Source organism: Cavia porcellus, unplaced genomic scaffold (genome assembly GCF_034190915.1).
Source record: "Cavia porcellus strain 051 isolate PalLab524CR breed Dunkin Hartley unplaced genomic scaffold, mCavPor4.1 scaffold_6, whole genome shotgun sequence".
In the NCBI taxonomy this organism is placed as follows: domain Eukaryota; kingdom Metazoa; phylum Chordata; class Mammalia; order Rodentia; family Caviidae; genus Cavia; species Cavia porcellus.
The window spans coordinates 89,108,809-89,121,180 of record NW_026947489.1 but is presented as its reverse complement, the minus strand read 5'-3'; the positions used below and the strand labels follow the sequence as shown (position 1 = coordinate 89,121,180).

Below are 12,372 nucleotides of genomic sequence, written 5' to 3'. Positions count from 1 at the left end.
CATTCTCTCTGTGTGTGAACTCGTTTTCCAAAGGATTGCAGTGTTGTCTTTGAACACTGGTTGCTTTTGATAGACCTTGGAAATTTCTTGGTGACAGGAGGTTTTTGCTTCTGCTTTCCTTATTTCTAAATCTTTCAGTTGTGGTCAAAGACTGGCATCTGTGCTATTTCTTTAGACTTTCCTGATGTTCTTTGCCCCTGAGTCTCCTCGTAGCTACATCACCACTTTGGGGGTCGGCCAGGGTAAAGCAGCAGGTCCCCCGCTCCTGGTGAGGAGGGTTTTACACAATCCCTGGCATGTGGGTGGCACTCACAGTATACCACAGTACACATTTGTGACTGTTGTGGTCAGGGTTGCAAGGAAAAGTTACATACAGGACACATAATTTATTATAATGGTCACCCAAGGAGTCAAATACAAAGAAAGTGCAGGAGATCTGTCCACACACTGAAGAGCTGGAGAATTCAGCTGAGGGCCTGGATCCCACAGCAATGTCCTGCACAAGTCCAGCTGATGACCTAGCACCCATGACAATGCCCCCCAACTGGAGGCCCACAGCCCACGACAAGGACTCACTCAAATCTGTTTCACAGATCTGTGCTGGGCAGGCCCAGAGGTCAGTGGTGGAAGCCAGAAGGTCTGTGCCAAATGGGGTGAAGGAGCTGTGCCATCAGCACTGGAGTTGGGAAGCAGCACTCAAAATAAGGACCTGGGCTGCCCTCAAAAGACCTCAGTGACAGCGAGGTCCCAAGCTCTTCTGACTACGCTCAGCTCCATGCTGAGCTGGTTCAGCTTCTGTTTAAGTTCACCACCAGCTTCTCATCCACCACAGCGACTAAAGGAGCAGGCGAGCTGCCCACATTAACTGATCACCACAGAACATCCAAGAAAGCATGCCCAGCCCTTTTTATTTCTTATTTATTTATTTATTGTCTTTTTCCTTTTTATCAGTACCGGGGATCGAACTCACGACTGCCTGCTTGCAAGGCAGGTGCTTATGCCGCTGAGCTAAACCCCCAGCCCCTATTTCTTATTTTAAGACAATGTCTCACTAAGGTGCCCAGGCTGGCCTAGAATCTATAACCTGCTTCCGCCTCCCCAGGATGATAGGCATGTGCCACCACACCTGGCTTGGCATGTTTCTAAGGCTCATCCATGTTCATAGTATGTACAGGGATATAATTTTCTTTTTATGGCTAAATAACATTGCATCGCATGGATAGGCCACAGTCTGTTTCTGTTCACCAGCTGACGAGAGTGGGGTGGTTTCTGGTTTTGGTTGTCATGACTGATACCACAGTGCGCCTCTTGTGGTTTTGTGTGGACTATGCCTTTTATTGCTCTTGCATCTGTCTGTACGAACTAAGTTACTAAATACAGAATCACCTTGTAGTTAATGTTTTCAAGGTGCCAGGCATGGGAGCACCTGTGATCCAGTACTCCAGGAGGCTGAGGCAGGAGGATCACAAGTTTAAGCCCAACTCGGGCAACTTAGTACCTTAGCAAGATCCTGCCTCAAAATAAAAACTAACTAACATTGGGAATATAGTTCAGTGCGAAGGCTCTGGGTCCAAACTCCAGTACTACCAAAAAACATATTTAGGAACTGCAAATTTTTCCAAAGTAACTGCTTTGCAATATTACTAGCTGGGCATGGTAGCACACACCTGTAATCCCAGCACTTGGGAGGCTGAGGCAGGAGGATTGCTGTGAGTTCAAGGCTAGTCTGAATTGCGTAGTAAGATCTTGTCTCAAAAAATACATAAATAAAAATAAAAAATATATAATCTCCCTAACAATATAAGAGCATTCAGTTCATCCACAGTCTAATACTTGTGGTTATCTGTTGTTTTTTTTTTTTTCCTGTTTGCAGTATCATACATGATCATCAAACTGCTGCTAGAATGTTCACACCTGTTACTGCAAATTCAAAACCCAGGGAAAACTTCCGCTGGGAATTTACTTTAGGTTAGGGTGGGGCTGCCTGGTACGAGGCTGCACCCACCACAGGGCGGGGTCAGTCACACAGGAGCCTTTCCCCAGACCATTATCTGTTTTTAATTTTAGCCATCTAAAAGAGTGTGAAGTGGTGTCTCCTTATGGTGTGGGTTTGCTAATGATGCTGAGAATTTTTCATTACTGACCACTTGGCCACTCCTGTCTCCTTTGGAGAAATGTCTATTCAAATCCATTGCCTTTTTGTTTTTTTAGATCTCACTGTGTTCCTGACTGGTCTGAAACTCATTTGTAGCTCAGGCTGGCAAATGTATACCCGGCTTATATTATATTATATTATATTATATTATATTATTATAGTCAAGACAGGGTCTCACCATGTCATCCAAGCCGGCCTCAAACTCCTATGAGCCTCCTGTCTCAGCCTTCCAAGGAGTTAGATTTAAGCCAGGCACCACCCAGCCTCCTTTGTCCATTTTAAAATTGAGTTTTCTTTTTACTGAATTGGGAGAGATTTTTAAAAATATATTCGAGCTATGTTCCTTATCAGAAACACGGTTTGCCGGCACCTCCCTCCCGCAGTTGTTTTCCCACTGTCCTGATGTGCATCGTCTTTAGGTTGTGGGTCCGGTGCACGGCTTACCTCTGGCTCTCACCTCCTTAGTGCTGGTAAAGCATCTGCTTTTCCCATGAACTCTTCCTGAGTTGGACTCAGCTTTGATTTTCATGCCATGACTTTGGTTTCCCTTTGCACATTTTTAAATTTTTATTTTGTTTATTTTATTTTTGGTACTGGGGATCGAACTCAGGACCTTGCACTTGCCAGGCAGGCGCTTGTGCTGCTGAGCAAAACCCCTGGCCCTCCTTTGCTCGTTTTTAACGTCAGTGATGTGATGGACAGAGCAGTTGCTTACATTTTAAAGTTTCTATGACAGTAAAAGGATATAGGCCATGAATCCCCCTCAGAATCCTCCCCTCGCTTCAACACGCCCATCCCATTACTCTTGCCTCTTTGTGAAGCTGCCTGGGTCTCCTCTTTTGTAGGTATCTCTACCTGCACTTTGATGGCTGCCTCGGAGTCCTGATCCACTCCACACACTGACCTCTCCTGGTGACTCTGGCTGATGAAGAGCCAGAAGTGACATGGTGCCAGCCCAGTGAGACATGAGGGCCCAGGTAACGTTTTTACCACCGCGCCTTCTGTTGGAGGCACCTGATGGCAGCATTCATTGTGGGTTTCTTTCCGATATCAGAAATTGAACTCAGGCCCTGTGCTTGCCAGGCGGGCACTTACCCCTGTATCTCTGGCCCCTCACTGTAGTTTTTATCACGCCTCATAAAGATACTCGTGAATGAGGGGTTCCAGAGCTGCCTCAGAAAATGTCAAGAGAGACGGGCCGTGTTTAAAGCCAAGCAAAGGCAAGTATTTTGAGAGTTAATGGCAATGCGTCTTCTACCATAATGCATTTTAAAATTTTTAAATTTATTTATTTGTCTTTTTTGAGGCAGGGTCTCACTATACAGTTCAGGCTGGCCTTGAGCTCACTTTGTAGCCCAAATTGGTCTCGAACTCGCAACGATCCTCCTGCCTCAGCCGCCCGAGTGCCGAGATTCCAGGTGCGTGTCACCTGGCTCGTAATACATTTTAAAAGTGTGCACTTTGATAGCCCGTGTATGTATGGCTTTTTCCCACGTGTCTCTTCTAAGTGCACAGTCAGTGCTGGTGAAGGTCCGCTTTCTTCCTCAGTCGTCCTTGGTTACTCCTCCCCGTGCTGGCCCCCTGGGGCAGTCATTACTGTAGCAGCTCTGCTTCCTGAATTTACACGAGGGTGGCCCTCGCTGGCCCTCTGCGCCTGGCCAAATCCCCGCCACCCAGCTGCCATTCTCCTCATGTCCACCAGGGGGCGCGCTACTCCTGCCTGAGTCCTCCCCGCCCTCCTTGAGCGCCTGCGGCGAATTCGCGCTCCTCTGCCGCCATCCAGCTCAGGCCTTAAAGCTGCAGCGCAGCGCCCCTGGCTTTCTGGGAAGCCTGTCTTCGCCCTGGCCATGGCACGGCGGCCCCGTGGGGAGTCAGCCCCGCACACGCTGGCCTCGCTCAGGGCCTCTGCAGTGTACTGTCCTGCTTTACCAAGCTGGAGCGGTGCGTGCCACCGTGGGGCCCGCGTGCAGCCAAGGCCCTTGGCCAAAGCCTGAGGCCGCCAGCCTCCTCTCCACGCTCGCCTCGAAGCCTGTGTTGTTTCCTTGGGTGAGACCCTGCTTCCGGGTGCACACCTCACCGCTCTGCCCATCAGGTGTGGGAACATCCTTATTTTTCATAATCTCAGTTTTCCATGTTGCATAGCATAGGATTTTTTTTTTTTTTTTTTTTTTTTTTTAAGAATTCAGGAAACAGTAAATTCTAATCTTTCCCCTTCTCTTTCTCCTCCGCCTCCGGCTGGCAGGGAAAAGAAGTCCTGTGATTTGGGCACCATTTTCTCTGCGGGTGTCCACGAAGCTGTTCCCAGGTGGTGTCCCTCGGTCACATCCACTGCCGCCAGCGTCCACCTCCACCGGGGGCCCCCGCTCGCCGCATTCACCAAGGGCGCCCGGCGCACCTGGCCTCCTGCACTTTTGTCTCCTGCTGACCCTCAGCCTCTTCTGTCCCCCAACTCCTTGCACCCCTTTTTGGGAACTCGGGGAACAGGACAGCCTCAGGCCTCTGCCCAGGCAATCGGAGAGGTCAGTGCTTCTACACCCGTCACCCAGGAAACGCACCCCTCTACTCTCTGGTGAGGACGCCCCGGGTTTCACTGAGGTAGTCATCAATTTCGCGGAGGTGGTAACGCGTTTTCACTGAAGTCGTGAGAGGCTCAGGATTGGCAACCCAGGTCCTTTGCTTCTCTCCTCACTTTTTCGGAGCCTCCCTGCCCCGCGGACCACTAGGGAGAGAAACCCAGATGGTGCTGTGGGTGTCAGCCCTGCCACACCTCCACCAGAGGGTCCCAACTCCCGGGTGGCCCAAGGACACCCTGCCTGCTGCAGAGGTAGAGGTGGGGTAGTGTTGGAGGTCACAGCTTCTGCTTGTCCCAACAGAAAACAGATGCGCCAACTCCTGAGCAAAGGTAACTTTCTGGAAGAAAGATATGCAGTCCACAGAATCACAAGGTGAGCTGGAGAAACAGCCTTGTAAGTTGGACAGAGCAGATCCACCAGGAGTGACCAGCAGGGACAATTTTACTGCAGCTGGGTCCCCAGCAGCAGTAGAATGACACAGTGGCCCCAGTTCTCTGTGACTCTGGATCAGGAGACCCCGCCTCACCTTGGTGGAAGATGGGGGAGAGCTGGCTGCTAAACAACCACGCACAACCAACCCTGTATTTTCTCAGCTTCCCTCAATTCACAGCTGCCAGGAGGCAGTTTATTTCTTTTTTTTTTTTTTTTTTGTTACCTGGGATCACACTCACAACCTCATGCTTGCTGGGCAGGCGCTTATGCTGCTGAGCTAAACTCCTGGCCCCTAAGAGCAATTTCAAACCCGCCTCGTGCAAGCCGTGCAAGCAGCCTGCTAGCCAGGGTGGGGCCTGGACATCGGTGAGTCGATGCCAGTCTTCTTCCTGTGCTGCTGACATTTAGGGAACCGGCGCCAGGTACTGGGCTTGGTAGGTGACTGCGCTGAGCCCTGAGAGGTCGAGTTCACCCACATCCGCATGGAAGAGCAGTGACTGGGACTCCAGTCCTCTATTCTCTCCTGGGACCCAGTGGAGAGGGACAGTAAGGTGACAGGCAGGATTATGCAGATCTCCTTATAAGGAGTCCTGGGCAAACAGCAGCAGGGACCCGTGCCTGGGAGACCCAAGGGTGGGGTCTTAGGAAGTACTTTGTGTGGCAGTGGCACTGGGGATTGAACCCAGGGTCTTGTGCTGAGAATATGTTCCCAGACCCTTTTACTTTTTTATTTTGAGTTAGGATGTCACTAAGTTGCCCAGGCTGGCTTTGAACTTTTGATCCTCCTGCCTCAGCCTCCCAAAATGCATCACCATGGCTGGCTTCAGAAAGTGCTTCCACAGTATGGCCTGAGTAACATGGATTTAGCTGGGCAAAGGGCACGGGGTGAGGAGTGGCCACGATCGGCCAGTTCCTGAGGCAGGTGAGAGTTGGGTGCGCTCACAGAATGAGCAGAAAAGGCCATGCTGGGGACAGAGAGGGCCGAGGCCCTGGCAGGACCCGGCAGCCGGCACACAATGCCAGCCCCTCTCACCAGTGCATCCTCTGAGCCCTAAGCTCCGGCCGTCAGAAGCCCACCCTGCCTGCCAGGTCTCCTGCTTCCACCCCGCCCTGGGTTCCTCTTCTCTTTCACCAAAGACAGACTCTCCATGCCTCAGTTTCCCCTTGGGCTCAGAGGAGAAGCAGAAATCCCACAATGGTCCGCAGAGCCCTCCACAGTCAGGCCCTGGGCCTCCGTAACTGTGCCCTCCCCCACATGGCGGCCCTTTGCTCTCAAAGGATTGAGAGCTTTCGCCTGGGTGCCTGTCCTCTCTTCCAACCCGCAGGTCTCTGGGCAGCCAGCAGGCTTGCCCCCGCACACACTCCTGTCAGGACACCTCAGCTCTCCTCTCACTTCCGTCCCCCAGCGTCCCACACCTGCCACCACCACCATCTCCCCCCCACCCCCCACCCCCGCCAGAGCGAGCCACGCCCAGCCAAGGCAGAGTCCAGCGGGAGCAGCAGCCCGTGGATGCAGCCGCTGATGCACTAACGGGGGAGTCCCAAGCAGCATCCACGGCATCTGAGTACCGAGGTTTTACTGGCCAGCAGGGGAGCTGCAGGGCTCGGGTTCCTTTATCATCCCAATCTTAATTCCCAGTAGCACCCGAGCTGCCCCTCAGATCTCCCACAATAACCTATTGCTACGGCAATGACCAGGGACCCGGATCTGAAGACGCAGAGCTGAGAGCAGAAGCAGGAGTCCCCAGAGGTACGAGGTCCCTGCAGGTGGCTGGAGACAACTACTGGCCCGACCGAACTGCCCCAACTTCCCAGGAGCTCAAGAGGCCTTCAACGACAGCCCGCAGGGCAGTCAGCAGGTGGGAGCCCGGGACAGAGCTCGAGTTCACTGCTGTGACCTTAAAGTGTGCCCCAGGTGGTCTGATGAGGTGACAGGTCGTGTGTGTGGCTGCCATGCCTCAGCATCCTGCCTGTGCCTTTGCACTGTCCAGGTGAGCGGCCCAGCGTGTCAGCCCTGCGGGCCTGGTTTTCTCTGGGAGGACTTCCATCTGGGGGTCCCAGACATGCAACTCGATATGCATACAGGTGGTAATTGGTGATTAGTACAGTGGATTTATGTGCCCCTGGCTGTCCCACAATGGTGACTGTGAGGTGCAGCTGGGGCCCTTCTTGTTGATGAGTCTGGCCAGGCCAACATCTGGCGCTCATCTGTTGGCAGGGACCAGTCACAAGTCGTTCTGCCTCAGCCTTTGAGCTCAAAAGGAGCCAAGCACTACTCTGTAAGATGGAGTCGCTCAGGGCAAGGCTCGGCCCGGGAGCTGCTGTCCTGGCAGCACAGGTGGACCCCTGCTCTGCAGTGGGGACTGAGGAACTAAGGCCCTGCCCCCTCACCATGACCCCTCACCTGTGCTCAGCTTGCAGCCTGGCATCCAGGGGCGTTCTGAGGCGGCTGAAATCTGCCCTCTTCCAGCCTCAGAGGAAGGGGACGCAGGAGCTGAGGATGCCTGACATCTCCATCTGAATGAGCAGCACCTGGGGGCTCCGTGGTAGTTATTTATTTGTCAGCATTGGGGATTGAACCCAGGGCTTTTGCACTGAGCTACACCTAGAAAGCTATACCTTTCTAGAATTATTTTTTATTTTGAGAGAAAGTCCTAGTGAGTTGCTGAATTGCCCAGACTGGACTGCAACTTGCCATCCTCCTGCCTCAGCCTCCTGAGTGCTGGGGTATAGGTGTGCACCCCAGTGCCTACCTAGGGTACTGTTTGTTTATTTGTTTGTTTATTGCTGTTTTTTGAGACAGGGTCTCATTCTGTAGTCCACCCTGGCCCATTCTATCTTCTCTTTGTCTCCAGGTGGCCCCCATGGTTAGGTGGGGGCCTTCTGTGGTCTTTGAGAAAGGCCTTGTCCTGCAGGAAGAGCCTCTCTTGAAGCTAGGCCGCCTCCATGCAAACACCTGGTTACCAAGCTCCAGGGATTAGGTCTCCGAAGCCAGAGCAGGCAGACTCGGAGCAGGCACAGAGAACCCGTGAGGCCGCACGCTGCGTCCCCACAGAGCAAAGCTGCTCAGCCGCTCAGCCATGGCAGGATTCCCAGGGGCGAAGAAGGGGCTGCCGCCTGCTGCTCAGGGCTCTGCTATGCAAAGAATGTCCTTTGTGCTCCTGGCACTTTATCCTGCAAGGCAGGAGAGCAGAGCCCCAGCCTGGCTCTGCGTCCTCGGGCTCAGAAATCACAGTCTCGTTGCAAGGATGCGAGGCGGTGGCTACATCTCTCTTTGGAGATAGCTCTGTCCGCACCAGGAAGCCAGTTAGTCTCGGGATGCCCAGGACGATTGTGGGTCCATTCAGGGACCAACCAGGAGGCGACAGAGAAGCCTGGGCAGGACCTTGGCCGAGACTGGGAGACACACATCTGAGTGGGCGTGGGGACCGAGCGTGGGCAGCTCGGAGGTCACAGAACACCTGGGCTTTCTAGTTTGGGTGCGGCAGTGAGAGCGAACTGTCCACAGGTTTTGCCTTTTGAGCCCAGGTCTTGCTAAGTGGCTAAGTTGCCCAGACGGGGCCGGAACCTGCTGTCCTTAGAGACCACACAGAAACAGCACCTGTGTGGGCGAAAGGATGGAGTTTGCTTAAGGACAGGAAGTCCAGGCGTGTGACCCTCAGGTGCTGAGTCAGACGTGGTCAGGGCCCCGGATTCCGTCTGTGGCAGGGAAGGAGAGCGTCTCGGGCTCTGGAAGCCCGGCAGTTGCCACAGCAGCCAACCACCCCAGCTGGCTTTGTGCGAGAGCAGCCCTGAACTTTACGTACCGATGGAACCTTATCTCCCCTTTCCTCCATCAGCCGCGTGGACCGCTGTCTGGTGCCCCTTGAAGCCACTATCACAGGACAGCAGCAAGGAGCAGAGGTCCCAGCCTGTCACCCCTTCTCTTCTTCCCCCTAGAGAGTGAGGAGGGACATACGCTGTCCCTAACCACACAGTAAGTAAGTAAGTGTCCATGAGTACAGGTCACACCAAGTCAGAGGTCACACCAAGTCAGAGGGTGCTACAAGCAGCCTAAATGTTGGTTTTATGGCTCCACGCTGCCAGGTTAAGCCCCTGATGAAGCTGTTGCCCAGAGTGAGAGGCTGCTGTCCTCTGGGCTCCAGCCTGGGCAAAGAGGCTGTGAACGTGGTTGCTACCAGACAAGGTCTTAGAAGAATAAGGTAGGCTCAGGTGAAGGTTGGTTCATCTGTAGGCTAAACTTAGAAATCATTTTCAAAAAGCCTTTGAAATGGAGTACTACTCTGCCATAAAGAAGGACACACTGGAGACAGCCTGAGAACTGTATCTAAAAAGGGATTTTGTATCCGGAGTGGTGGCTCATGTCCTCAATTCCAGCACTCGGGAGGCTGAGGCAGGAGGATTGCTGAGAGTTCGAGGCCAGCCTGGGTTACATAATGAGACCCTGACTCAAAAATTTAAAAAAATATAATAAAAATAGATTTTGTGTGTGGTTGCTGGCAGCTAGAAAAGACTGGAAGCAAGTAGATGGGGTGCCTTTTTGGGTTCTGAGGGAACAATATTGTCAAATAAGCCATAAGCCGGAACTAAAAACAGGGAAATTGATTTGACCCTCTGGGCCTCAGAACCACCGTCAGGCCTCAAAACCTCTGCTGTCTGCTTTGCCCCCACAGCTGCAGCTCTGCTTTAGCTAAGGGGACACTGGGAAGCCCCCAAGGGGGTGGGATTTGGAGTAACAGAAGTGGATTTTTCCATATGCAATGGATATATATATATTTTTAATAGGTCCTAGGGATCAAACTCATGACCGCTCATTTGCAAGGCAGGCGCTTATGCCACTGAGCTAAATCCCCAGCCCCTGCAGTGGACATTTAAAAATAAAATTTATTATTTGACAATATTGTTCCCTTAAAACCTGATAAGGTGCCTCACCTGTTCGCTTCCTGCGGGGCACCTACCCCTCAAAAGTGGTGGTCAGCATGGTGACAGAGGAGCCTGGGAGGCCGGCGGAAGGGCTGTTGTGAGGAACAGGTTGGAGGAGGAGGGCGGCAGGACAAGGCTGTGTGATTAACCTCCTCTGCTGGGCAGACGGGCACTGGCTTCATTTGCCCATTTGTGATGGCCCTGCTCAGCCTGGATTTGATTTTGAGACAAGGTGTTGCTCTGTAGTTCAGGCTGGCCTTGAACTCACTATGTAGCCCTCCATTCATGGTGCTCCTCCTGCCTCAGTGTCCCGTGTGCTGGGATCACAGGCCTGGCCCTGAGTCCTGAGGAGGTGGGGTAGGGCGAGGTCCCCCGCAGGCCTTCGGGACGGTGCCTGTCCTCTCCTGGCACAGCAGTTGTTCCCTTCTTCCCCTCTGCTGCTCTCCTGCCCTGCAAAAGTCCCAGCAGGCAGCTGCAGACAGCAGCTGGACTCCGCCTTGCCGTCCTGGTGCCACACAGGATCCTTCATTGTTTCATCCCCCGCCAGGGGATCCTTGTGATTTCCCGGGATCCAGGGGCGCCCTCTGGCCCAGCACTCCCTGCCTTTTACCCCGTGAATCCAGAGCCATCTGCGCAGCAGTTTCAGTGGAGTGAGCCCTGCCAGGGTGCAGGCTGTAGAGGGTGCTGGTGGAGCTGCGGCCAGGAGGTGCCCTGAGGACGCTGGCCCGCTGTAAGGGAGCCACTGAAGGCTTCGGCGCTGCTCACAAGGCAGGCGGGCTCGGCTGTCACGGCCCTGGGAGGCTGAAGCAGGAGCGCCGGAGGCGTCTGTGCTGGAGCCAGCACAACTGCAGGCTGGAGGAGGCTTTCCCGTCCTCCCGGTGAGCAGAACAGAGGAGCCTGGGTAGACGCTGGTGGGGGGGGTGCAGAAGTGACAACAACAAAGAAGAATCTGGGTGTCTGGCATGGTGGTGCACACCCTGTAACCCCTGTAGGCTGAGGCAGCAGGAGCCCTGTGAGTTTAAGGACAGCCTCAACTGCATAGCGAAACCCTGTCTAAAAAAAATAAAGGAAGGAAAAAAAGACAGAAACTAGGGGCTGGGGATTTAGCTCAGCGGCATAAGCACCTGCCTTGCAAGCAGATAGTCGTGAGTTCAATCCCAGTACCGATAAAAAGGAAAGAGACAAAAAAAAAAAAAAAAAAAAAAAGGAATAAAAGACAGAAACTGGGGTGTCTCATCTGGCTTAAAGGATTCCCCTAGGGGGCACCCTCACTGTGCCCTAAAACCTCCCTATTTTGTAATTTCAGTGCTCTATCCGGCACTTTCTGCGCTGACCGTTATCACAGTGATGATGGTGATGACTAATGCAGATTATTGCTTCTAATTTCCAGGTGTGGCGCTTCTCCTCCTCCTCCTCCTCCTCCCCCCCCCTCCTCTTCCTCTTTAAGAGACAGGTCTCCCTGTGTTGTCCAGGCTGCTCTCAATCTCCTTGTGGTCCTCCTGCCTCACCCTTTGGAGGGCTGTGACTCTGGTCATGCACCACCAAACCCAATCGCCAGACACAGTTCCTAAGGGATCTATGTTTCTTAAATCCTCAAAAGAGCCCTATGGAGTAAATACTGTTATTATCCCCTTTTACAGATGAGGAAACTGAGGTACAGAGGTAGTAAAACCAATATTTTATAAAAGAAAGGCTCTAGAATTAAAAGGAACAAGAAAATTCTCATGGCAGGCATCGGTGACACATGCCTGTAGTCCCAGCAATCTGGAGGCTGAGGCAGGAAAATCACATGTTCAAGGCCAGCCTAGAGCATATAGGGAGACAGTATCTCAAAAAACTAATAAAGATGAAAAATGAAACCCTCCCTCCCCGCTTGCCTTTCTCTCTGTGTCTTTCATAAGGCGTGGCTGCAGCCAGTGAGGTAATACATGCCTATAATCCTGGCACTGTGGGAAGCTGAGGCAGGAGGATGGCAAGTTCAAACCAGCCTTAGTGACTTAGTGAAACCTTGACTCAAAAACGCAAAAGATTTATTGGCTCCGAAGAGAAACAGAGTATCAAAATAGAGAATACAAAGGGGCCAGAGATGTCACTAAGCGTGAGGGCCCTGGGTTCAACTCCAAGGACCCCTGCCAGAAAAGGAAAGGCTGGACACACAGTCGCCCGCAGCAGAGGGGGCAGGACTCGGCCGGGTAGGACCTCTGCGCAGTCCCCGGGCTCATCACATCCCCAGCTCCCGTCAGGAATGCCAAGCAAACACCCCATAACACCCGCAGTGCTGCTTTTGGG

The 12,372-nt window shown here is 52.9% G+C and overlaps 1 protein-coding gene and 1 non-coding gene across 2 annotated transcripts; one reads left to right on the top strand and one right to left on the bottom strand.

Annotated features, from left to right (window-relative positions):
* Positions 1-1,861: 1,861 nt before the first annotated feature.
* LOC111755968 (small Cajal body-specific RNA 16) lies at positions 1,862-2,048 on the bottom strand. Its single transcript, XR_002790499.1, has one exon. It is a non-coding gene; the product is annotated as a small Cajal body-specific RNA 16 (non-coding RNA).
* A 1,072-nt stretch (positions 2,049-3,120) lies between these two features.
* On the top strand, positions 3,121-11,947 carry LOC134476331 (uncharacterized). The gene is made up of 5 exons (XM_063249764.1): positions 3,121-3,132; positions 3,758-4,247; positions 4,398-4,674; positions 5,029-5,100; positions 6,859-11,947. The coding sequence occupies exons 1-5, from the start codon at positions 3,121-3,123 to the stop codon at positions 6,884-6,886; spliced, it is 879 nt and encodes a 292-aa protein (XP_063105834.1). The 3' UTR covers positions 6,887-11,947.
* The last annotated feature ends 425 nt before the right edge of the window (positions 11,948-12,372 follow it).